Below are 26968 nucleotides of genomic sequence, written 5' to 3' on the forward strand. Positions count from 1 at the left end.
AGCTAAAAACAGTTACTTCCCCAGAATACCTTGGAGCTAGGAGCATGACTGAGTCCAGGTAAAAAAACATTTACTTTCCCAGAATCCCTTGCACCTAAGTGTGGCCATGTTAACAGCTAAAAACAGTTACTTTCCCTGCATCCTTTGAAGCTAGGAGTGTGAATGGGCCCACGTGAAAAATATTTACTTTCCCAGAATCCCTTGCACCTAAGTGTCACCATGTCAGCAGCTAAAAACAGTTACTTTCCCTGCATCCTTGGAAGCTAGGAGTATGAATAGGCCCACATGAAAAAGATTTACTTTCCCAGAATCCCTGCACCTAAGTGTCACCATGTCAGCAGCTAAAAATAGTTACTTTCTCATAATCCCTTGAAGCTAGGAGTGTGAATGGGCCCAGGTGACAAATATTTACTTTCCCAGAATCCCTTGCACCTAAATGTGGCCAAGTCAGCAGCTAAAATCCATTACTTTCCCAGAATCCGTTGCACCTAAATGTGGCCAAGTCAGCAACTAAAACCCATTACTTTCCCAGAATCCCTTGAAGCTAGGAGCATGAATGGGCCCAGGTGAAAAATATTTACTTCCCCGAACTGCTTGCAGCTAAATATGGCCAAGTCAACAGATAAAAACGGTTACTTTCCCACAATCCCTTGAAGCTAAAGGAGGCCACATCTGCCTAGCTAAAAATATCCAGTTTCCCAGGACCCTTTGCTGCCAGGGACAGCCATACCCCTAGCTAAAATTATTCCTTTTCCCAGAAGCCTTCACAGTTACCGAAAGCCAGGCCACAGCTAGAAGTATTCACTTCCTCGGATTCACTGCAGCTAACCAGAGCCACAGTCTCCACTAAATGTACTCACTTTCCCAGAATTCCTTGCAGCTAGAGGGCTATATACGCAGCCAAAATTAATCACTTTCCTAGAATCCCTTGAGGCTAGCAGCAGCCATGGCCTCAGATAAAAATATGGTATTCACTTTCCCAGAATCCCTTGCAGTTGGCAGTCGCCATATCCCTGGCTAAATACTTGTTTTGCCAGAATTCCTCCCGTGAGTGACCATCTGACCTAGTCTGGCAATGAGATAGAAACAGAGAGTTTCTGGAAAGCCCTGGCTTTCCTGATATGGGAATTGGGTTACGGATGTGTTTTCTGAGCTTTGTAAAGGATGCCTCATGCTTAGAGCTGTATCACCTATTGTGACCTAATTTGACCAGGTTTGGACCTGCAGTGCTTTTTTTTTTTTTTTTTTTTTTTTTTTTTGAGACAGAATCTCTCTCCGTTACCCAAGCAGTAGTGCGATCTCAGCTTACTGTAACCTCCACCTCCTGGGTTCAAGTGATTCTCATGCCTCAGTCTACTGAGTAGCTAGAATCGCAGGTGTGCACCACCCTACCTGGCTGATTTTTTTGTATTTTTACTAGAGACGGGATTTCGCCATGTTGGCCAGGCTGGTCTTGAACTCCTGGCCTCAAGTGATCTGCCCTCCTAGACCTCTCAAAGTGTTGGGATTACAGGTGTGAGCCACCGTGCCCAGTCGACCTGCAGTGGCTTCCGTAACCTGAAAGCCTTAATGCAGTGTTTTGTTTACCTCACCCTAAGCTGATTAGTATAAAGCAATGAATGAGAATCAATGACCACACTTGTGTGTGGCACGCATGACATCTGGAAGGATGCTGAGAACGAACGTAGCTCCTGACCAGTCACTGCTGAGCGCATCCCTAACTGATGTAAGACACAGCTGAGGTCAGAGCAGGGAGGCCACGCTCTTTGGGAGTGAGGGGGCTGCTATTATTGCAGAAGTTGGGGCTTCTGCCTGCCCTGCTCCAAATCCTTCCTTGGTTCTGTACTACCTTCAAATCCAGGCCCAAACGCCTAGGCTTGGCATTCTGTGGACTCTGGCTTCAGCTGACTTCCCCAGCTGCTCCCCTCTACAGGGAGGCTCGTGATTATGACTGTCACTCTGAAATCACCTCTCTGGTGTCCAACCCTGGATCCACTGTGTGATCCTGAATCAGTGTCCTCACCCCTCTGGGCTTCTGGGTGCCTATCTGTGATCAATGATTGGACCTGCTTCATGGGAAGCTTGTGATGACCGAATGAGTGCTGTCAACGGTGCCTCGGACACCTCGAGTTATTACTATTGTTTCGACTGTTATTACTGAAGGCCTTTTTTTGGTGCCTGGGGGAAATTCAAAGATGCTCCATGCCAAGTCCAGCCTGCAAGGAGCTTACAGTAGGAAGGGAGGTAAAGGAAGTACAGAAGCACCTCTGCGTGCAAGATGCGACCCGACTCATCCCCTAAGGGAGTGAGGACTGCCCTTCTCCCTCACCCCTCCAGCAGCTCTGTGCTCGCACAGCAAAGAACCAAAAGGCACCAGCTAGACAAAGCGCAAAGTGACCAAGCTCTGATCCAGACACTGTGGATATGTTAATTAAAATGAGTTCACACAGGAAATAAATTTTCAACCATGTCTGGCACTCAAGACATGATAAGGTCAGCCGGGCACAGTGGCTCACACCTGTAATCCCAACACTTTGGAAGGCCGAGGTGGGCAGATCACTTGAGGTCAGGAGTTCAAGACCAGCCTGGCCAACATGGTGAAACCCCATCTCTACTGAAAATACAAAACTTAGCCAGACATGGTGGTGTGTGTCTGTAATCCCAGCTACTCAGGAGGCTGAGGCAGAAGAATCGCTTGAACCTAGGAGGCAGAGGTTGCAGTGAGCTGAGATTGCACCACTGCACTCCAGCCTGGACGACCGACTGAGACTATGTATCTCAACAACAACGACAAAAAAAAAAAAAAAAAAGAGAGAGAGACATGATAGGGTCACCATTGTCATCATCAGGATTATTATTACTGTTATTGTTATGTTATTATTCTTCCTCCACCCCGGTCTAATCACCTGATCTAACCACCTGGTTTCTATAAACCCAGGGCCCAATGTATGCTGGGTCTCTGCGACCACCACCTCACACCTCGTTTCAGTTCCGCCTCATCCTCTATCTCCACTAAGTCCCCAGAGGAAATGTTCCGAAGCTCAAAGAGCCCTTTGCCATCTCCCCATTGTTCGTGGAATGAACCTCAAAGGAGCCTCTGCAGGGCCCAGGTTTGTTTTTTTTTTTTTTTTCCGGCAACGGAGTTTCGCTCTTGTTGCCCAGTCTGGAGTGCAATGGCACAATCTCGGCTCACCGCAACCTCCGCCTCCCGAGTTCAAGCGATTCTCCTGCTTCAGTCTCCTGAGTAGCTGGGATTACAGGCGCAGGCCACCATGTGCAGCTAATTTTGTATTTTTAGTAGAGACGGGGTTTCTTCATGTTGGTCAGGCTGGTCTGGAACTCCCGACCTCAGGTAATCCGCCCACCTCAGCCTCCCAAAGTGCTGGGATTACAGGTGTGAGCCACCGCACCCGCCCTCTCCTGCTAGTTTCTACAGCCTCTGCCCACACCCTATCCAGCCTCTCCACTTTCCTCCCACAAGCTCTCTCTAGCTCCAGGGGCTTCCCCCATTCAAAACCCTCCATGGCTCCCCAGTGTGTTCAAAATGCCACCGAAGCTCCCTGCGGTGGCCCAGAAGGAACAGTGTGGAAATCTGCCAATTTCCAGCCTCGTCCTGGTACCTCTTCCTCCTGCCCAACGCCAGGCACCCACCCAAAAAATGTGCCATCTCGCACACTCCAGGGCTTCTGTGCTTGGCTGCCCCTCTGCCTGAAACACTCTCCCTGTCTTCTCCCTCCTCCTGGCTGACATCTTTTCCCATTTGAAGACTCAGCTCAGAAGCCACCCCCTCCAGGAAGCCCTCCCAGACTTTCAGGCTGGATCAGGAACCGCATCACAGCTTTCCTCCGGGTCTCCCATCCCAGCCCTGCCTACTCTGGGTTGTCTCTCTCTTGTGACATGTCTGTCTCCCTCACTGGACTGTAAGCTCCATGGGGACAGGGCCAGGAATGTCTCGGTCACTTCTGTGTCCCTGGCAATGTCTCACACAGGGTCGGGCCCAGAAGATCCCTTAGAAGTATGTCAGAAGAATGTGGCTTCAGAGGGAGATGCCACTTCGTTTCTACTGGGCAAACAGTCTGGTGTTTCTAGGCCTGCTGCCTGGTATTTTTCCAGCTCCTAAGCCTGGTTTCTTTTGATCCCACTCGCCCAGTTTCTTTGCAACCACAATTCCATGTATGCCTTCAGTCCCCAAGAGCTGGGGCCTTAACCCTCACGTTATGTAAGAGACTGAAGCCCTGAGCTCTGACCTCGGGCCTTTTCTGCACTCCCTGTGGGACTTCAGGCCACTCTCTCCTCTGTCTCTGAGCCTCAGTCTCCCCAATCCGTATCACAAAGGGCCTGTGTTGGCTTCCAAGACCGTCTGTGGGTCCAAGTGTCATAGTGTCTCTAGCCACAAGGGGGCAGTGTGGGCCTGTCTGAGGACAAGGAGGGTGGTGACCAGCGCAGGTGGGAGAGAGCTGGGTGCCCTGGCCACTGTCTCCAGGGCAACGGAGGAACCCAGGCTCTCTCTGGGGTGACCACGCGATTTAACCTGTTCCCACCCTCCTGATGCCTGACGCTGTGAGAAAGCCCAGGCTAGGAACCCTCCCGGTTCAGCCAGGAGCCAAACATAAACCCTCCCAGCTTCCTCCCAGCGGCTCCAGCTGCCACCTCTCCTGTCTCTGCGGTTTCTGTGTCCCCGTCTACCTGCCTCTCCATCTCCCCAGCCCATTTCAGTTTCACCATTCATTCTGTCTCATGTCTTGTCCATGTCTCTGATTCTCCCTGTGTATTTCTGTGTGTGTGTCTCTCCTGTTTGTATTTTTCTTTTAGAGACAGGGTCTTGCTCTGTTGCCCAGGCTGGAGTGCAGGGGCACGATCACGGCTCATTGCAGCCTCAAACTCCTGGCCTCAAGTAATCCTCCCTCCTCAGCCTCCCAAAGCACTGGGATTCCAGGTATGAGCCACCGTGCCCGGACTGTTTCTTTATCTTTGTGCCTGTCTCTCCATTCATTTCTCCCCCTTTCCCTGTGTCTCTGTCTCTCCATCCTTCTCTCTTCTCTCTCCTCCCTCCCCACTTACCTGCGCTCACCGTAATTGCCTCTAAAAACTGCTCCCTCCATGAATGGGTCCCGATTACCAAGGCCAAGTTCGTTTTCTTGATGAGTTTATCCACCGTGTTCTGGGGATGAGAGGGTGGGGGAAAGGTCACTGCCCCTGAGCCAACCAGGGAATCTCCATGTGGGGTCCTGGGTCGGGGGCTCACAGCCTGTGCCCAGGGGTCCTCAACTTTCCACACCCCAGTTCTGAAGGCAAGCGAGGAAAAGGGAGGCATGTGCTGTCCGTGGTCCTGACATGGGACCCTCGTTTGGCCCGCCCTTGGGAATCTTGTGGCTCCCCACTTTCCAGACCCTCCCCAAGGAAATGACCCAGGCCAGACTCCAGGAAGGTTAGGCCCCAGAAAATCACCTTAAAATCATACGACTCCTCGATGATGACCTCCAGCCGGCAGTTTTCCCCAAGAACTGGCTTGCCCATCTCTGCTATCCTCCGAGCCTCCTCCTCCTCAGCTGTTAGCTTCCTGTCCCCATCCCCTGCAGCATGAGGGATGGGGGTTAGACTCCCGGGAGACCTACCTAACTGGGCCTGTGATGCCTTTACTACTTGTCCCCATAGTTAGAGAGAGCCTATCTGTTCTTCCTCTGGGAAGCTCCTTGGTGACTCCTCCCAGCCTCCCACCTGACCACCGTCTCTTTCAGCCCCGAGGCCCAGCTCCCATGGGCTGGTCCATGACCTTTAGTTGGTGGGCTCTGGGGTTTGTATGGGTAGAGGCTGTGAGACCTTAGGCAATGCCTGAGCCTCTCTGTGCCTTAGTTTTCATATCTGTAAAATGGGCACAATAATTAGTACCTACCTCATGGGATGGTTGTGAGACTTAAATGAGTTAATTCGTGTGAAGTGCTTAGAACAGTGCCTAGCACGCAATCAATATTCGATACATGCTGTTATCTTTATTATTATCACCATTATCATCATTGCCGCCACCCTGATAGGGGAGGCCAGGTCTCTACATCCAGTTTCTGGAAACATCCTAGAATGTGGTTGAGGTGGTGAGGAAGGGGGAGGACACCAATTTTGGCACAAATCTTGGAACCAGACCCACCTACATCCTGGTCCTGAGCTCACTTCTCTCCCCAAAATATGCTGACCCCTGACTCCAAGCCCAGCAGCAGCCCAACCCTAATTCTGGTCCCTAACTTTGAGCTTGACTCTCACTGTGGCCCCAAATGGAAGCCTGTCATCAACACTGACTCCAAACCCCAACCCTCAGCCCTGGGTCTGACCTCAGCACAACCCTAGCCCTAAACCCTAATCCCGACTCTAACATTCACCATAACCTGGAGCATCAATAACCCCAAGCCAAATCCCAAACTCCATCTCCAGATCTAACTCCAGTCCTACACCTGGCCCCAAACCTCAGTCCCAACTCCCAGCTCTGACACCATCACTCATGAGGAGCTTGACCACGTGGCAGAGGCTGAAGTGTGTTCACTTGAACCTGTTTCCTCTCCTTCCTGGGCAAAGAGCTGAACTACATTTCCCAGCCTCCCTTGCAGCTGGGCGTGGCCATGGCTTGAGTTACGGACACTAGAACGTGGGCAGAAGTGATGATCAGTCCCTCCAGGCTTAGCCCCGAAAACCTCCCATGTGAGTCTCCAAACTCCCTTGCCCTGTTCACCAGCAGCAAATTCAGGTAAAACGCCAAAGCTTCCTGGCACAGTGGAGTCACAAGATGAAATGGCCACATGGCAGAAGAAAGCCACCCACCAACTAGGAACACTCTTGTAAAACTTTGCCTGAGAGGCCGGGTGCAGTGGCTTATGCCTGTAATCTCAGCACTTTGGGAGGCCAAGGCAGGTGGATCACCTGAGGCCAGGAGTTCAAGACCAGCCTGGCCAACAATGGTGAAACCCTGTCTCTACTAAAAATACAAAAAATTAGCCAGATGTGGTGGCAGGTGCCTGTAATCCCAGCTACTCGGGAGGCTGAGGCAGGCGAATCGCTTGAACTTGGGCGGAGGTTGCCATGAGCCAAGATCGCGCCATTGCACTCTAGCTTGGGCAACAAGAGCGAAACTCCATCCCAAAACAAAAACAAAAACAAAAACAAAGAAACAAACAAAAAACAACTTTGCCTGAGCAAGAAATAACTTTTTTCTTTCTTTTCTACTTCCTTCCTTCCTTCCTTCTTTCCTTCCTTCCTTCCTCCCTTCCTCCCTTCCTCTCTCTCTTCCTCTCTCTCTCTTTCTTACTTTTCTGAGATGGAGTCTCACTCTGTCACCCAGGCTGGAGTGCAGTGGGCACGATCTCGGCTCACTGCAACCTCCACATTCTAGGATCAAGTGATTCTCCTGCCTCAGGCTCCCGAGTAACTGGGATTACAGGCGCATGCACCACCATGCCCGGCTAATTTTTGTATTTTTAGTAGAGACGGGGTTTCGCCATGTTGGTTAGGCTGGTCATGAACTCCTGACCTCAAGTGATCCGCCCGCCTGGGCCTCTCAAAGTGCTGGGATTACAGGCATGAGGCACTGTGCCCAGTCAAGAAATAACTTTTATTGTGTGAAGCCCCAGGGATTTGTGGATCAGTTTGTTATAGCAGCTTATACTGCTTCCTCCAACAAATACAATCTTTAGTCTAACCCTAATCTTAACCTCAGATCCCAATTCTAATCTTGACTCCACAACGACTTTTCCATCTCCAAGCTACTGACCCTAGCCCCAACTCTTAGTCCAATCTCTGACCTTGGCCCCAATTCTAACCTAAATTCCTCAAATTCTATTACTCACCTCAAAGTCCAACTTTAGCTTTGACCTAGATCTGACTCCAATTTTAATCTTATCCCACCAGAAACCCAGGAAGCAACCTCCACTGTGACTCTCATCTTAATATGGTCTTAACACCGATCTCCAGTCCAAATGCCACCCCACCCCTAATCAACCCCAAACTGGATCCTCTCTGACCCCACTCTCACAAACCCAGATCCAATTGGATGACTTACAACCCTGACTATAGACATAGTCTTTTTTTTTTTTTTCTTTTGAGATGGAGTCTTGCTTTGTCGCCCAGGCTGGAGTGCAGTGGTGCAATCTTGGCTCACTGCAACCTCTGCCTCCTGGGTTCAAGCGATTCTTGTGCCTCAGCCTCCCAACTAGCTGGGATTCCAGACGCCTGTCATCACATTCAGCTAGTTTTTTTTTTTTTTTTTTTTTAAGGCAGAGTTTCGCTTTTGTTCCCCAGCCTGGAGTGCAATGGCACGATCTCGGCTCACCGCAACCTCCACCTCCCGGGTTCAAGCGATTCTCCTGCCTCAGCCTCCTGAGTAGCTGGGATTACAGGAGTGCATCATCAGGCCCGGCTAATTTTGTATTTTTAGTAGAGATGGGGTTTCACCATGTTGGTCAGGCTGCTCGCTAACTCCTGACCTCGGGTGATCCACCCTCCTCAGTCTCCCAAAGTGCTGGGATTACAGGCATGAGCCACCGCACCCGGCCTCACCCAGGTAATTTTTGTATCTTTACAAGAGACGGGGGTTTCACCATGTTACAGACATAATCTTGACCTCCAAAATGCTCACTGTAATCTCAAACTCACACAGGCACCACCAACTCTCAGGCCAGCCCCTATTGTCCCCCAGCCCTCAATCTGCCTTTATCTCACCTCCAATCTGCCTCAAACCCAACCTGGAAGGGTAACTTTGGGGCTGGGACCCTCCCCCAGGCCCTCTTCCAGTGGCTCCTCCCCACTCAGAGCCCAGAGGTGACTTCACTCACCTTGATTGAGTAGCAGAGCTGGGGAGAAACAGAGACAGGCAGACAATGAGATCAGTTCCCCACGAAGCTCAGGTCCACGAGCTTTAAGGAGTGCCTGCAATTGAGCCCCTGAAAGTCCCCCAACCCTGGACCCCTTAATTCTCCCACAGCCCACTGGCCACCTCTCACCTGAAATCCCTCGTTTAAGCCACTGGGGCTGGCCCAGCTCAATGAAGAAATTATCCTTTTTCTCATATTCCTCGTCATCAACTATCTTCACCTGAAGAGTTTTCCTGTGAGTGGGGCAAATGGGGAGGCAGAACACCCAGCATAAGCCTCCCAGAATCACCAAGAATCACCAAGCAGCCCTCCTGGCAGCCAACCAGTTTTCCCAGCACCTCCTCTGTCCCAGACCCCAGACTCTCATTGAATCCTCACCACCACGCAGGGACGAAGGCTCTATTATCATCCCCATTTGACAGAAACAAAACCAGGCACTGGTAAGGAAGCTGAGTCTGATTAAAGTAAAGCATTCCGGGGGTGGTGGCTCATGCCTGTCACCCCAGAACTTTGGGAGGCTGAGAGGGAGAGTTACTTGAGGCCAGGAGTTCGAGACCAGCCTGGGCAATATATTGAGATCCCATCTCTATTTATATTAAATAATTTATTTCAAAAAATAGGCTGAGCACGGTGGCTCATGCCTGTAATCCCAGCACTTTGGAAGGCCAAGGCGGGCGGATCACGAGGTCAAGAGATTGAGATCATCCTGGCCAACATGGTGAAACCCTGTATCTACTAAAAATACAAAAATTAGCTGGGTGTGGTGGCGTGCGCCTGTAGTCCCAGCTACTCAGGAGGCTGAAGCAGGAGAATCGCTTGAACCTGGGAGATGGAGGTTGCAATGAGCTGAGATTACGCCACTGCACTCCAGCCTGGCAACAGAGCGAGACACCATCTCAAAAAATAATAATAATAATAAAAAAAGTAAAGCAGTATGAGCTCATGGTTGAGACAGGTTTTGAACACACAACTGTCAGAATCCAGACTGTTAACCCCTGCGCTCCAGCCCAGCCACTATTGTCTCCTACCCTAGATTACCAGTTGCCTCCTAAATAATCTCATGCTTCAGCTTCATCCGCACCGCCCCAGTCTGTTCTTCCAAGAGCAGCCAGAGTGATCCTGATAGAACCAAGGTCAGACTGGGTCCCTCCCCTGTGCAAAACATTTGCATGGCTCTATCTCTCAAAGAATGAAAGGCAAGGTCCTTAGAATGGCCCACAAGACCCCCTGCAATCTAGTACTCATTCTCTTTCTGGCCTCTTTGCTATTCCTTGAACAAGCCAGACCTGCTTATGCCTCAGGGCTTTTGCGCTGGCTGTTCCCTCTGCCTAGAACACTCTTCCCTGAGGCTCACTTCCTCAGTTCTTCCAGTTTTTCATTCAAACTTCACCTTCTCAATGAGGCCCACTCCTTCCATCTTATTTAATAGTGAAATCCCTCACTGCTCCCACCCCAGCACTCCTTTACACTGCTCTGTTGTCTTTCTTTTTAGTGTATTTATTATTATTTTTGGAGACCAGGTCTTGCTGTGTCACCCAGGTTGGAGTGCAGTGGTGCAATCATAGCTCAATGCAGCCTCAAACTCCTGGGCTCAAGCGATCCTTTTGCCTCAGCCTCTCACGTAGCTGGGACTACAGGCATGCACCACCATGCTCAGTTAATTTTTTATGTTTTGTGGCGATGGGGTCTCACTACATTGCCCAGGCTGGTCTTGAACTCCTGGCCTCAAGTGATCCTCCCATCTTGGCCTCCCAAAGTGCTGGGATTACAGATGTGAGCCACAGTACCTGGCCTGTCTTCTTTAAATATCACCTTCTAACACCCTCTAACATTTATTTAGTTTATTGTTCATTATTTACCATTTGCTTCCCCATTTTTAAATTTAAGTTCCCCCAGGTAAGTTCATTTATGCTTTTTGTTCTATCTCCAACACCCAGAACAGTCTCTGGCATGGAGCACACCCTCCATACATATTTCGCTAACTCCAATCTTCAGCACAGAAAATCCTCGGCTTCCTGTTTTCCATCCCAACCAGATTTGGAGAGTTAACCAAGTACTGATGCTAACTGATTTTCTCAGCATCTCTGCTCCTATGGTAACCAGGGGGTGGCAGGAAACAGTCAAAAGTTACCTGTCACCTTCAGGCACACAACCCACACCCCTTGACCCCGAAGATCCACAAACCCAGAGTGCCCACAACTCTGCCACTGGCAACTCTTTCAGCTGTAGGAACCATGTAGTCCCACAAGGCCTGGCCCCAGAACCCAGAAACACAAACACCCAGCCCACACAGTCACCCAATCGAGGAAGCACAGCCGATCACACCGCCCACACCCACACGCCATCACACCCTACAGCCGTTCCCACTGCAGTGGCAAGACTGCATGGACCAGATGCCCGTCAGTTAGCACGACTCCCCCACCACAGCCTTGGCGACATCGCCACCCTGCAGCCCCTCACTGCGGTACCACCTAGACGCTCGTACCTTACATCTCACTCCTGACACCTCTTGGTGTCTGTTTACTTCCTTCAGTGGCTCTCTGCATCTCTGTCCCTACATTTTCCATCATCTTTTCTCTCTCTGCCTCTCTCAGCTTCTCTGGGTCTATCTCTCCATCTCTGACTCTGTCTGTCTCTGATTCTCCAGCAGTCTCTCTCTCTGACTCTGACTCTCTCCGTTCTCTGTCTCAGTCTCTTCTCATCTTTCTGCCCTCCCTTTTTCTGAGACAAAGTCTCGCTCTGTTGCCCAGGCTGGAGTGCAGTGGCATAATCATGGCTCACTGCAGCCTTGATCTCCAGGACTCAAGCAATCCTCCCACCTCAGCCTCCTAAGTAGCTGGAAATATAAGCATGCCCCACCACACCTGGATACTTTTAAATTTTTTATAGAGACAAGATCTCACTATGTTGCCCAGGTTGGTCTTGAATTCCTGGCCTCAAGTGATCCTCCCACCTTGGCCTCCCCTGTGCTGCGGTTACAGGTGTGAGTCACCGCACCCGGTCCGCCCTTCTTTATCTGGATTCTTCTCTCCCTGTCTCTGTCTCTCAGAGTCTAAAGAACGGAGTAACCAAAGTCAACGCACTTCAAGCAGAAGAGTTTCAATCAGGCAGTCATTCAAAAGACGCATCTCAACACACAAACACGCACAAGACACAGCGACACCCGCGCAAGGACAGGCGCACACAAGACGGCCATGTGGGGACATCCGCCCACCTCCACCCTCCTGGTTCCAGGATATTTTCAATTTTCTGTGGGTGGAAAGAAAGGGCCGCCCCCGACCTCGGCAAGGGCTGTGAGCTGTCCGCGGTGCTGAAATGCTGGGGCCGGCGAGAAGGGAGGGTCTCCGGAGACATGCTCTTCATACACCGTGACACACACAGACAGCTGCCGACACAGTGACACGCTGACAAGGTGACACACACACACCTCTGTCGCTCACTCTCGCAGACACGCTGCGATCCGCTGACACACAGTGACTGACGTACAGTAACAGGCACGCCAACTGCGCCCTGGTAGATGCGCCCTCAGAGGACCCAGACGCAGGAGAATCCCAATGCGCAGGAATCAGCAAGAGGGTCTCGAGTTAGACCAAAGCAGGACTTCCTGATATCAAAGGAAGCAGATTTCCTCCCCAGCCTGCCCCCTTGTTTCCTGAAACCTCCATTCTCCTGCCCTCCCCTGCCGGCCTCTGATCTCTGACCCAGTCTCCTCCTCTCCTGTCTCTCACTGACTCCAACTCCCTTTTCTCTCTGCCGCATCGTGAGAACCTCTTCTTCCCTGGGCCAGAGTCTCTCTCCTCCATGAGTGTCTTTATCGCCTCCGTGTCTCTCTGCCTTTCAGTCTCCCTCCATCTCAGTCTCTCAATATCCACCTCTCTCCCTCTCTCGAGGCATCTCTCTCTGTGTCTCTTCCTTTTTTTTTTTTTTTTTTTTTTTTTTTTTGAGATGGAGTTTCGCTCTTTGCCCAGGCTGGAGTGCAATGGTGCGATCTCGGCTCACTGCAACCTTTGCCTGCTGGGTTCAAGCGATTCTCCTGTTTCAGCCTCCCGAGTAGCTGGAATTACAGGTGTATGCCACCAAGCCTGGCTAATTTTTGTATTTTTAGTAGGCACGGGTTTCATCCTATGGGTCAGGCTGGTCTCAAACTCCTGACCTCAAGTGATCCACCCGCTTTGGCCTCCCAAAGTGCTGGGATTACAGGCGTGAGCCACCGCGCCCGGCCTCTAAGTTCCTGTCTTTCTGTGTCTCTCTGCTCTGTTGCTCTCTCCAGTTCTGTTATTCCGTCTTCAGCTCTCCCTGTGTCTATCTCTGGGTCTCTGTCTCGGTGTCTCTCATGCTCTCCTGCCACCCTGTCTCTGTGTGTCTCTCCTCCATCTCTGAGTTGCTCCTCTAGCCCAGCTGCTTCAAAGCGCCTCTAATTAGCGCCTGCCCATCAGAGGAAGGAAGAGTTTCCCTGAACACTAATTAGCCTCCTGTTCTCTGTCTTCTGACGCCACAGCTGGGAGCTTGTGGGGGTGGGGGACAGAGGGTGTCCCAGCCTGGGGAAGCCGTGTGGGGGAGGAGAGGGCCTGTGGGGTTGCAGCAGCAGGAGGGAAGCAGGTTGGACTACAAGAAGGACTGGAAGAAGAAGAAATAAAACTCTCCATTCCCCTTATCTCTTGGTGTGAGAGAGGGGTCTGGGATGGTGTCTCTCGCAGCCCCCAACCCAAGTTCTCAACAGCCCTGAGAGGGAGACCAAGCCAGACAGAGAGAGAGAAGGAAAGGTGTGGAGAGTGTGCCTACAATATAAGCTGAGTCAGAGAGCGAGGGGCTGGGGACAGAGAGCCGCAGATGAACAGAGACGCAGAGAACCAGAGAGAGTCAGCCCAGGGAGTGAGAGATGCAGAGATGCAGAGGGAGAGATGAAGAGACAGCGAGCGCAGTGAGAAACTGAGTGCTGCCCAAGGCGGAGGCGCAGAGGCTGGGAGGAGGAGGGAGGGGGAGCGCGGTGGGGACTCCGCTTGAGTAGGAGGCGCGTGGGCGGCAGAGAGGAGGGAGACAGACGGGCATGCGGGGGCGGAAGGGAGCGGGCAGAGGAGGGGCAGGCGGGTGGGGGAATGTGAGGCTGCAGGCACACATGGGAGGACACTTGGGCACCTGTGTAAGGGGTGGCCAGGGATCTGGGCATGAGAACAGCCCTGACTCTATAATTTAGTGTACGTGTCTGTGCCTTTATGTGTGTCTGCATGTGTTTTTTTTTGTTTTGTTTTGTTTTTTTGCTTTTATTTGAGACAGGGTCTCACTGTATCGCCCAGGCTGGAGGGCAATGGGTGATCACAGCTCATTACAGCATCTCACTCGTGGGCTCAAGCCATCTTCCTGCTTTGGCTTCCCAAGTAGCTGGCACTACAAGTGCACACCACCATGCCCAATTAATTTTTTAAAAAAATTTAGTAGAGTAGAGGCTGGTCTCCAACTCCAAGGGTCAAGCCATCCTCCCGCCTCAGTTTCCTAAAGTGCTGGTACTACAGGCATGCGCCACCACTAATTTGAAACAATTATTTTTAGAGTACGAGTCTTGCTATGTTGCCCAGGTTGCTCTCGAACTCCTGGCCTCACATGATCCTCCTGCTTCAGCCTCCCAAAGTGCTGGGACTACAGGTGTGGACCACCACGCCTGGCCCTGCCATGTGTGTCTTTGTGTGTGTGGTGCCTATAAATGGCTTTGTGGGCCGGGCGCGGTGGCTCAAGCCTGTAATCCCAGCACTTTGGGAGGCCGAGACGGGTGGATCACGAGGTCAGGAGATCGAGACCATCCTGGCTAACACGGTGAAACCCCGTCTCTACTAAGAAATACAAAAAACTAGCCGGGCGAGGTGGCGGGCGCCTGTAGTCCCAGCTACTCGGGAGGCTGAGGCAGGAGAATGGCGTGAACCCGGGAGGCGGAGCTTGCAGTGAGCTGAGATCCGGCCACTGCACTCCAGCCTGGGCGACAGAGCAAGACTCCGTCTCAAAAAAAAAAAAAAAAAAAAAAAAAATGGCTTTGTGTTTGATCTGTAAATGTCTGTCCACATGTGTGTGTCTTGAGTGTATCCAGCCAGCCCACCTCCCCAAACCCCATTTTCCCAAATCCCAGCCCTCAGGCTCCCCAGTGTCTCCCCAGGCCCTGCCCTGCCTTCGCAGGCCCCCAGATTCCAGCACCATCTTTTCCCAAAGCCTCGCCCACATTCCCCTTAGGTGTCCCGCTATTTCCCCAGGTTCTTCCTCATACCCAGAAGCTCCACCCCTTCCCTAGCTATGCCTCCTCAGACCCCACCCATCTCGTTAGGCCCCGCTTTCTTCCGCAGTCCATATCCATTTTCCCATTTCCTGGTGTCGTACGTCCAAACCCAGACCCCACCCATCGCTCTGGACCCGCCCCTTCTTCACAGCCACAGACAGCGTCTCACCTCCACAGGCCCCTCCCCACATCTCCCTGGGACCTCTTCTTCAGGACACACTCCACCAGCTACCAATTAAGGCCCCACACTGCTCTCTCCAGGCCCCTGTCCCATCTCTCCTCACCTCGTCCACCCTTCCTCCTTGAGACCCTCTTCTCACCTGTCCAGACGCCCCTCTGGGCCTCGCCTCTTCATTTCAGTCACAACCCCATCAGGCCCCGCACACATTGTGGACACAGCTCACCCGGGCCCGGTCCCTCCCGAGGCCCAGCCCACTTTGGAGCACGATTCACTCAGGCCCCGCCCCTCCAGAGGGCCCAGCTGCTCAGTGAAGCTCCGCCCACTTTGTGGGTACAGCCACGCAAGCCCCGCCCCTCCACAAGGACCGGCCCGCGATGTGGGCACGGCTCACCCAGGCCACGCCCATTCCGAAGCCCCACCCCTCTCCGGGCCGCCGCGGGAGTGCTCACATGGTCTCGTCGTCGCCAAACTCCAGCTCTCCGCACGCGTCCTCATAGTGCACGCCGCCGCCGCGCGCCGTGCCGTCCACCGTGCGGTAAGGGAGGCGCACGGTGCCGCGCGCGCCCGAGCTGCGCACGACGCGCACGTCCACGGTGCCCATGCACTCGCTCACGTGCAGCAGGCGGTCCTGGAAGGAGAAGATGCCTGCGTGGTCGTCGTCCAGGATGGTGACGGTGGCCAGCAGCGGCGCCACCAGCCGCCCCTTGGGCCGCCCGCCGCCGTCCGGCTCGAACATGCCCTGTGCATCGCCCACGCGCAGGTTCAGCAGCCGCACGAAGAAATGCTCATCCTCCTCGAAGATGTCGTCGTCGATGATGCCGATGCGCAGCTCCTTCTGCGTCTCGCCTGGTTTGAACACCAGCGTGCCCTCGCTGCGGCGGGGTGGGGAGCGGGAAGAGCGGGGTGAGGGTCGGTCATCGGCTGTGTGTTGTACGGGGTGGGGGTGGGAGGGGTCTGGACGTGCTTCCCAGAGGAGGGGCAGGTGCCGTAGGAGAACTCCCAAGTATGAGGGTCGACAGGCACTAAAGAAGTAATACTGAGGGTGAATCAGGGTGGGCGTCCTGGAGGAAGGGCTGCAGAGCGGGAACAAGACAGAGTGGGCCCCTCCCTGCGTGGAATTCGTGAGGAGCAGAACAGGTAAGGATAAGGTTGAGATCAGGGCAGGCTTCCTGGAGGAGGCATAGCGGGTGGGCATACTCGAGGCAGAAGGAACAGCACATGCAAAGTCCAAGAGTTAAGAGACAGCCTGGGGTGTTCTACATCCCTGCTTCTCAAACCTTAATGTGCATATGAATCCCCTGGTGGATCTTGTGAAAATGCAGATTCTGGTTCAGAAGCTCCCGGGTTTCTAGAATCGCATTTCTAATGAGCTCCAGGGGGATGTCCTGGTCACATTTTGAGTGGCAGGGATATAGGACCCAGAAAGGACTCTCATTCCTCTGATAAAAGCCCTTCCCAGATGCCCCTAAGAGAAAGTCCATACACCTTAACTTGGTATCATTCATTCATTCAGCAAACACTCCTAAGGGTAGCCGTTCTGTGCCTTGTGCTGAGTGGTGCTGGGGACACAGCAGTAACCAGGCCCTGTCCTCACAGGGTTCACAGCCCCATGGGACAGCCATATCACCATGACAATTGCACATTTAATGATTTAATTACGGTTCATTAATTCAACAGATACTGACGGGTTGTGTGCCAGGCATTGTTTTAAGTGTTGGGGGAATGGCAGCAGTAAGAAGTTTTCAGATTCTGTTTTAGTGCAGAAGAATGAACAATAAACAAACATAGGATGTTCAGGTGGCGATGGTGCTATCAAGAGAAACAGTCAGGAGGGTAGGGAGTGAGGAGAGGGAGCTGTTGGCATGGTCAAGAAAGCTTTTTGGAGGAGGTAACATTTGAGCAGAGACCTGAAGGAGGGGAGGGAGTGAGCCATGGGGAGAATGCCTGGAAAAGAGTTTTTTTGTTTTGTTTTGTTTTGTTTTGTTTTGTTTTTTGAGACAGAGTCTTGCTCTGTCATCCAGGCTGGAGTGCAGTGTCTCCTTCTCGGCTCACTGCAACCTCCCCTCCTGGGTTCAAGGGATTCTCCCACCTCAGCCTCCCGAGTAGCTGGGACTACAGGTGCCCGCCACCATGCCGGCTAATTTTGTGTATTTTTTGTATGGACAGGGTTTCATCATGTTGGCCAGGCTGGTCTCGAACTCCTGACCTCAAGAGATCCACCTGTTTTGGCCTCCCAAAGTGGTAGGATTACAGGCGTGAGCCACCGCGCCTGGCCAAAAAGAGTATGTTTGGTAAAGGGAACGGGCAATGCGAATGCCCTGACCTGAAGCTGGACAGCCGGACAGCATCTGACCTAGGGACAGGTCACCTGTTCAAGGAACTGTAGGGAGACCGGCATGGCGACAGCAGAGGGAGCCAGGGCGAGAGGGTGGGAGATGACATCACAGTGGGAACAGGCAGATCTCCTAGGGCCTGGGTGGGCCACAGTGAAGACTGCTGCATTTACCCTGAGTGAGGGAGGAGCCCTGTGAAGCTTCAAACAAAGGAGGGACATTCCAAGCAGAGGAGGGACATGAACTGACTTGGTGTTAAAAGAGGAACAGTTGTGTAAATCTCTGAAGCACCCATAAGATTCTCTGTAATGGGGAGAGCCGGGGAGGGAACAAGGCAGTGACGTTAGATTAGTCAGAGTGAAATTCTGAGGGGTCATGGCGTAGGTGGGCTCTTCCTGGCAGGGTTGCAGACATCAGCATGACTCTGGGATGTTAAGGAATCTTGAAAATCTATCCTTTCCCCGATCCCTTGTACTGTGCATGTAAGGGGCTCAGCACCATCTCTGAATCCATATGCATTCACTATCACTTTCACATTAAAGGAGTTCTGGGGCCAGGCGCGGTGGCTCACGCCTGTAATACCAACACTTTGGGAGGCTGAGGTGAATGGATGACTTGAGGTCAGGAGTTCGAGACCAGCCTGGCCAACACGGTGAAAACCTGTTTCTACTAAAAATACAAAAATTAGTGGGTGTGGCGGTGCATGCCTGTAGTCCCAGCTACTCTGGAAGCTGAGGCATGAGAATTATTTGAACTGGGGAGGCGGAGGTTGCAGTGAGCCGAAATCGCGTCACTGCACTCCAGCCTGGGCAACAGAGCGAGACTCCGTCTCAAAAAGGTGGGTGTGGGGAGGGGGTCGGGCTCCAGTTCTCCAGCTCTGTGGGAGGAAGAGAGGGACCCCAAGGTTCTGGCAAGAGGTAGGGGATGTAGAATGTGGTGAAAAGACCTGCAGTGGAGGGACGAGGGAGTCCCTTAGCTAGGGATTCGCTGTCCATGGTGATGGAGCACCCAGGTGGGCTAACCTGCTTCAAGCCCAGCTTGGCCGCCATGCCAGCTGTGTGATCTTGGGCAGTCAGGATTCTGCAGTCCTCTAAGCCTCAGTTTCCTTATCTGTGGAATGGGCTAATAATAGTGTTTACCTCCTGGCACTGTCGTGAGGACTGAATTGATACAGGGAAAGCACCCAGAGGCACAGCGAGAACAATGACGGCTAGTGATACCCACATATTAATATTAGAATCTTAGAGTCCTAAAGTCATGGGATAGGAGACATTTACATGTCAAGGATAAAGGGATCAGTAGAATGTGGAAATGTGGAGAGATGGCGTCTCGCCCTGTCGCCCAGGCTGGAGTGCAGTGGCACCATCTCGGCTGACTGCAACCTCCGCTTCCCGGGTTTAGGCGATTCTCCTGCCTCAGCCTTCCAAGTAGCTGGGATTACAGATGCATGCCACCATGCTCAGCTAATTTTTTGGATCTTTAGTAGAGATGGGGTTTCACCATGTTGGCCAGGCTGGTCTCAAACTCCTGACCTCGTGATCTGCCTGCCTTGGCCTCCCAAAGTGCTGGGATTACAGGCGTGAGACACCGCGCCCAGCCCTTTTTTTGTTTGTTTTTGTTTGAGACAGGATCTTGTTCTGTCATCCAGGCTGGAGTGCAGTTGCACAATCCCAGCTCACTGCAGCCTGGACCTCCTGGGCTCAAGCGGTCCTCCCGCTTCAGCCTCTCAAGCAGCTGGGACTACAGGCTCGTGCCACCACACCTGGCTACTTTTTATACTTTTGGTTTTGCCATGTTTTGCCATGTTGCCCAGGCTGGTCTTGAACTCCTGGGCTCAAGCAATCCGCCGGCCTTGGGCACCCAAAGTGTTGTGATTGCAGGCATGATCCACCGCATACATCCTGTAGCATCATCTTTGCCAAACAATTAATCCAAAGATTTAGCACCATCTTTACCAAACAATTAAACTGGGCATCACAGTAATGGACGAGTGGACATCATGTTCCTCCTGATACAATGCACCCGGGGGATACAGCATCTCTTCCATGAGATTCCTGCCAAAGGTGCGGGACTCTAATCACCAGGAAGCATTAGACAAACCCAGATTGACCATCATTCTAGTAACTGGACTATCATCTTCAAAAGCATCAGGTCGCAAAAGTCATGAGAAGGCTGAGAAACTGATCCAGACTGAAGGAGACTAAAGAGATTTGACAGGGAAATGCAACGTGTGGTTCTGGATCAAATGGGAAGAGAGGGCAGGAGTGAAAATACAGCTACCAAAGATATTACAGGGATGACTGGGAAAATGGAAACACGGGCTGTGCATCACTTAATTGACATTGAGTTAACAATATCAATTCAGCGTTAGATTTTTTGAGTGAGAACGTAGTATTGTGATTAGGTAGGAGAATGCCGTTATTCTCAAAAGATGCATGCTCAAGTATGTAGGCATGAAGGTCATAGTATTTGCAATTCGTGGTCACAGAGTGTCACAATTATTATTGTTGTTATTCTTTTATTATTATTTTGAGACAGAGTCTGGCTCTGTCATCCAGGCTGGAGTGCAGTGGCACAATCTTGGCTCACTGCAACCTCTGCCTCCTGGGCTCAAGTGATTCCCCTACTTCCGCCTCCTGAGTAGCAGGGACTACAGGCACACGTTACCATGCCCAGCTAGTTTTTATTTTTTATTGTTTTGAGAGAGAGTCTTGGTCTGTCTCCCAGGCTGGAGTGCAGTGGTGTGATCTTGCCTCACTGCAACCTCCGACTCCCGGGTTCGAGCAATTCTCCTGCCTCAGCCTCCCAAGTAGCTGGGATTACAGGCGTGCGCCACCAAGCATGGCTAATTTTTGCATTTTTAGTAGAGACAGGGTTTTGCCATGTTGGGCAGGCTGGTCTCAAACTCCTGACCTTAGGTGATCCATCTGCCTCGGCCTCCCAAAGTACTGGGATTACAGGCATGAGCCACTGTGCCTGTCCCACAATTATTAATATTATTAAATATTAAAGACAGAGATTAAAAGCCAACAGGATAAAATGTGAACAATTGGTGACTGTGGATGAAGGTGATATGACAGTTCATCAAACTGTTCTTGTAGCCCTGCTGTAGGTGTGAAGTTTTTCAAAATAAAATGTAGGATGTGGTGGCTGTAGTCCCAGCTACTTGGGAGGCTGAGGCAGGAGGATCACTTGAGCCCAGGACTTTGAGTCCACCCAGGGCATCATAGCAAGACCCTGTGTCTAAGAAAAAAAGAGTTTGGCTTAGCTGGGCATGGTGGTACACACCTGTAATCCCAGCGACTCAGGAGGCTGAGGCAGGAGAATTGCCTGAACCTGGGAGGTGGAGGTTGCAGTGAGCGGAGATTGAGCCATTGCACTCCAGCCTAGGCAACAGAGCAAGACTCTGTCTTAAAAAAAAAAAAGGGTTTGGGAGAAAAATAACATGGGGACTTTAGAAGCCAGGCATGAGAATCATAGAAGACTAGATTCACAGAACTTGTGTTCCAGCACTGGACACAGAATCTGAGAAGACAAAAATCTTAAAGCCATCAAGTCAGAGACTGGATGGGGTTTGAATTAGAATACCAAAATGTTGGCCAGGTGTGGTGGCTCATGCCTGTAATCCCCGCACTATAGGAGGTCATGGTGGATGGATCACCTGAGGTCAGGAGTTTAAGACCAGCCTGGCCAACATGGTGAAACCCAATCTCTACTAAAAATACAAAAATTAGCCAGGTGAGGTGGTGCACACCTGTAATCCCAGTTACTTAAGACGCTGAGGCACGAGAATCGCTTGAACCTGGGAGGCAGAGGTTGCAGTGAGCCGAGATTGTTCTAAGAGACAGAATGAGACTCAGTCTCAAAAAAATAAAGAATATCAAAATGTTAGAATTCTAGAATCTTAGAACTTCAGACCCTTAGTGTGTCAGCATCATAGGGGATTAAATCTCAGAATCTTGGAACAGCTGTGTTTTGGGGTTCTCAGAGATCACGTTTAGTTTGGAGAAACTAGGCTCACAGGGCCACCCTAGCCCGTGTGAACCTGTGGGAAACTTAGAAAAAGGCTTTCCTTCTTCAAGACACTTATTTCCATAAGTCAGGAAACTGTTATAATAGAAATGCAAATCTGCACTGTCTACTATGAGGACAGCTTCCTCAGATATGGTGCTTTTATGCAGTGCACAACTTCAACAACTGTACATGGCAGACCTGCCTGCTCAGACTGAGGCAGGAATTTGCCCAAGGAACACGGTCCAGGGCTAAGCTTGGACTGGAACCCAAGTCTCCTTCCTCCCAGTCTTTGGCCTAAGGTGCCTTAATAAGCAATGCCAGGCCTTGAATGTCTACCAGGATAGGGTAGGAAGGGTAGGAATATGTTGACTCTTCCTAGCCCTTTGGTTCTACCACTGAACAGCATTTCCTCCTTCACTTCAAACATCTTGGTCCTGGCCAGGTGCAGTAGCTCACACCTGTAATCCCAGCATTTTGGGAGGCTAAGGCGGGTGGACTGCTTGAGCCCAGGAGTTCAAGACCAGCCTGGGCAACATGGTGAAACCTTGTCTCTACAAAACATACCAAAACAACAACAACAGCAACAGCAACAACAACAAAACAATTAACCAAGCTTGGTGGCATGTGCCTGTAGTCCCAGCTATACTGGAGGCTGAGGTGGGAGGATTGCTTGAGCCTGGGAGGCAGAGATTGCAGTGAGCCATGATTGCGCCACTGTGCTCCAGCCTGAGTGACAGAATGAGACTCTGTCTCAGACAAAACAAAACAAAAACACATCAGCCTGGGCAACAAGGCAAAAACCCACCTTTACAAAAAATATAAAAATCAGATGGGCGCTGTGGTGCGCACCTGTAGTCCCAGCTACCTGGGAGGCTGAGATGGGAGGATCACTTGAGCCCAGGAGGTTGAGGCTGCAGCGAGCTGTGATTGTGTCACTGCACTCCAGTCTGAGTGACAGAGCAAGACCCTGTCTCAAAAAACAATGAAAAATAAAAACCATCTTGATCCTGAGGTCATTTGTAAGTGAAAAAGTGGGCTGTTATCCCAGCAGGTGACACCTGTACTCACTTCCTTCTACAAAGCCCCAGGGCTCTAGATGGGGGCAATGCAGACCAGGGGTGGGTAGGAGTGGAAAGGGGAAAAGATAGTTGAAAGCAGGCCCCAATATGGTGAATGCAGTTCCCTCAACTGAGGGCATCTGGATGATGTGGTGCACTGGGGGAGGATGGACCGAGTGGCCAAAGGGATCCCATGCTACAGGGTGATGGAACAAAGACCTGTGAACGGTTGCATTTTGTTTTGTTTTGTTTTGTTTTGTTTTGTTTGAGACAGTGTCTCACTCTCTCACTCAGGCTGGAGCACAGTACACCGTGCACCTGTAGTCTCAGCTACTTTGGAGGCTGAGGTGGGAGGATCACTTTAGCCCAGGAGGTGGAGGCTGCAGTAAGCCAGGAAGGCTGGGGTGGGCAGGGTAGGAAAGGTGGATGGAGATGGGCAGACAAAAGGATCCTGGACTGACTGAGGTGGAGGGAAAGACCTACAAATGTCCAAGCACTGGAAAGAGAAGTGATGAGGGCGGAGAGGGAAGACTGGCTACAAAAGGCAGCCAGGCACACAGTGGTGGAACTCAAGATCTATGAAACAGAGAACTGCCAGGTGCGGTGGCTCACGCCTGTAGTCCCAGCACTTTGGGAGGCCGAGGTGGGTAGATCACCTGAGGTCAGGAGTTCAAGACCAGCCTGACCAACATGGTGAAACCCCATCTCTACTAAAAGTACAAAAAATTAGCTGGGTGTGGTGGTGGGTGCCTATAATCCCAACTACTTGGGAGGCTGAGGCAGAAGAATCATTTGAACCCGGAAGGTGGAGGTTTCAGTGAGCCGAGATCGCACCACTCTACTCAAGTCTGGGCAACAAGGGTGAAACTCTGAGAAAAAGAAGAAAGGAAGAGAGGAGAGAGAGTAGAGGAGATAGAGGAGAGAAAGGGGAGAGGGGAGAGGAGAGGAGAGAGGAGAGGAGAGAAGATGAGCAAACTGAGTCCCAGGAAGAGAGGGTTAAAGGGATGAGGGATTGACTGCTGCTTGATGGCAGAACTAAAGATCTGGGAACAGTTCAGCCTCAGCTGTACCCCAGGGAGAAGATTAAAGGGGGATGTGCCAGACTACTGAGCAGATAGAACCTCGGAAGAGCTCAGCCACTGGCCTTCTTTCTCCCTGTCTCCTGATTTAGTTTTCTTCACAGCTCCTACCACTACCTGGCATTTTTATGTAATCCGTGTTTACTTCCTAATTGCCTGTCTTTCCCAGGAGAATGTGAGCTTCATTTGGGCAGGGACTTTATGAGTTTTGTTCACCACTAGTCACCAGTGCCAGATCTGTTTATCTGTTCCTTGCACATTGTAGACACATGATAAATGTCATTATGGGAAAGGGGAGACTTGTGCATGAATTAACAACACATACTGTTCAAAGCCTGATGTAAGCTGGTGAAAATCATTGAAAAGAACATACTGTAAAGCTGTAAGTCTTAAAATAGTGTGGCATGGACAGAACTATAAATAGATGAATTTTGTGGGCCACGTGACAACAGAGATCTTATCTATCTTGGTTATTGTTCTAGGTTGATCCCCTAAATAAAGGCATCTGGCACACAGTAGGTGCTCAGGAGGAACTGTTAAATGAGAGAATATCACAGATTTGCAAGGAGAGAGGTAAGGAGTGGGACTGGGGCTGTGAGATATGGTAGAGGGTGATAGGTGAGTTGCTTTATGGTGGAACCAAAGACCTTTAGCCAGCATCTGTCTCCTCCACTCCTATTTTATTTTTCTCCATCACACTTATTGCCACTTCAAGTGTTTATATGTTTAGTAGTTTGTATCCTCATTGCAATTTGAGGGCAAGGAGCTTAGCTGTCTTCTTCCCTATGGTGTACCTATTGGCATATAGTGTGTGCTAAATAAGCATTTTTACTTTAGTAATGGTGGGAGAAGGCTTATTATACCAGGTAGCAATACACATAATGGAGCTACAATAATTAAAACAGTGTGGCGTCAGCACAAAACCACGGAAAGATAAAGAATGCAGGAGGAGTGGTGTGAAGACTGAGAGTTTGTCTCATTCATCATGTGCACTGAGTGCCTGTGGCCAGTGCCTGACACATGGTAGGTGCCCAGTAAACATTAATGTTCTTATGCACATGAGGAGACAGCTGTTTTACCAGACAACAAAACATAGAACATGGCCAGACAATGGCTCACGCTTGTAATCCCAGCACTCTGGGAGGCCGAGGTAGGTGGATCACTTGAGGCAAGGAGTTGGAGACCAGCCTGGCCAACGTGGTGAAACCCCATCTCTACTAAAAGTACAGAAATAAGCCGAGTGTGGTGGCACACGCCTATAATCCCAGCAACTCAAGAGGCTGAGGCACAAGAATCACTGGAACCTGTGAGGCAGAGGTTGCATTGAGTGGAGATTGTCCCATTCACTGCAGCCTGGGCAACATAGTGAGGCTCTATCTCAAACAAACAAACAAAAACCCAGAGGTAGATAATGAAGGTGGGAGGGGTAGCCTTCGGATAGCCATGCTCTCTGCCTGGTCCAGTGGTGTGTGCCCCACGTCTGGAACATAGCCTGGCACAAAGCAGGCTCTCAGGAATGAATGAATGAACGAATGAATCCTGCAGGAGGCAGTCGGCAGGCGATGAGCCTGCTGGTGGGACCCACGGCCTGCGCCAGTCCCCTGCACACCCCCCACCCCGGGGGACCCACCTGTACTCGTAGTCGGAGCCCGCCTTGGCCGAGCCGTCCTCAGTGCGGTAGTCCACGTAGAAGGTGCTGTTGCCCTCGCCACCCTGGCACGTGACGGACAGCAGCACGGAGCCGCAGTTCTCCAGGCAGTGGTAGAGGCTGGGCTCGAAGAAGATGCGGCTGGCGCCGTCGTCCTCATCCTCGCCAGCGCCCTCGGCCGGCGATGCCCTGCGTGAGGCGTCCGCCGCATGTCTGCGCAGCACGTTCCCAGCGCCGGTCATGAGCCGGGTGGCCTGGATGCGGTAGAAGGCGCGGCTCTTCTGCTGGTGCAGCAGCGCGTAGTAGTTGGCGATGCCCACCAGTTGCTCCAGGTCCTTGTCCGGGTGCTTCTGCTTGAGGTCCTTGAGGATCTGGATGACCTCGCGGCGGCTGGCGTCCAGCTCGCGTGCCTCTGCGGGGCCCGGGCCCAGGCCGCCCAGCTCGCCTGGGGCCTCGGCGCCCACGAACGTGCCATCCAGCTCGATGCTCTTCGGGGGGTCGCCCTCTGCGCCTATGATGATGCCGCTGCGCGGGTCGGTGCGGTAGCGCTTGTACACATACTTGTAGAAGAGCAGCCGCTTGTCGGCCATCCAGGCGAATACCACGCACACCGGGAAGAAGACCAGGGTCAGCAGCGCCTCCCACACCTGCGGGCGGCGGGCGTCAGGGTGAGGCCGGGCGGGCCGCCTCCTCCCACCCCGCCTCTGCCGCTCCCCACATCTCTCCCCAACCCCCAAGCCCGCCGTCTCTCCCTATCCCTTTCTCTGCTGTTTTTGTTTTGTTTTGTTTTGTTTTTGAGACAGAGTCTTGTTCTCTAGCCCAGGCTGGAGTGCAGTGGCGCGGCCTCGGCGCACTAAACATTGAACCTTGGCCTCCCGGGTACCGGTTCAAGCAATTCTCCCGCCTCAGCCTCCCAAGAGTAGCTGGGATTACAGGCATGCGCCACCATGCCTAGCTAATTTTTGTATATATATACATATATATATATATATATATATTTTTTTTTTTTTTTTTAAGCAGAGACGGGGTTTCACCATGTTGGCCAGGCTGGTCTTGAACTCCTGACCTCGTGATCCTCCCGCCTCGAGCTCCCAAAGTGCTGGGATTATAGGTGTGAGCCTTGTCTCTGTTTTTGTTCATCTCTGCCTCTCCCCATCTCTCTTTCTCCTCCCCCCCTCCGTCTCTCCCCACCTCTTTCTGTCTCTGTTCATCTCTGCCTCTCCCCACGTCTCTCTCCCGAGTTCTGTTTCCCCCATTTCTCTCTCTCCCTCTTCTTCTCTCATCTCTCTCCATCTCAATCTCTGTTCATCTCTGCCTCTCCCTGTCTCTCTGTCCTCCCCTCTTCCCATCTCTCCCCACCTCCTTCTGTCTCTGTTTGTCTCTGCCTTTCCCCATCTCTCTCTCCCCCCATTTCTCTGTCTCCCGTTCCTTCCCCCATCTCGCTCTGTCTCCTTCTATCTCTGGCCCTCCCTTTTTGTCTCTGACTCTGTTCATCTCTGCCTCTCCCCATCTCTCTCCCCGGAGTTCTCCATTTCCCCTCATTT

General features: G+C 51.7%; 1 protein-coding gene across 3 annotated transcripts in view; it reads right to left on the minus strand.

The window, feature by feature from the left end:
- The window catches only part of LOC105478608 (solute carrier family 8 member A2), a 45184-nt gene that overhangs the window by 4635 nt on the left and 13581 nt on the right, over nucleotides 1-26968 (minus strand). The window contains exons 3-8 of one of the 3 annotated variants that reach the window (XM_011736096.3): nucleotides 25407-26071; nucleotides 15742-16164; nucleotides 8982-9085; nucleotides 8814-8831; nucleotides 5449-5573; nucleotides 5062-5161 (exon numbers count right to left, since the gene is read on the minus strand). In XM_011736096.3, coding sequence (XP_011734398.1) covers nucleotides 5062-5161; nucleotides 5449-5573; nucleotides 8814-8831; nucleotides 8982-9085; nucleotides 15742-16164; nucleotides 25407-26071 — 1435 coding nt within the window. Of the gene's footprint in view, nucleotides 1-5061; nucleotides 5162-5448; nucleotides 5574-8813; nucleotides 8832-8981; nucleotides 9086-15431; nucleotides 15521-15741; nucleotides 16165-25406; nucleotides 26072-26968 lie in introns of those variants that run through there. The other 2 variants (XM_011736095.3, XM_071087289.1) reach the window with 2 other exon arrangements.

The sequence above is a fragment of the Macaca nemestrina genome, chromosome 20, assembly GCF_043159975.1.
Source record: "Macaca nemestrina isolate mMacNem1 chromosome 20, mMacNem.hap1, whole genome shotgun sequence".
In the NCBI taxonomy this organism is placed as follows: domain Eukaryota; kingdom Metazoa; phylum Chordata; class Mammalia; order Primates; family Cercopithecidae; genus Macaca; species Macaca nemestrina.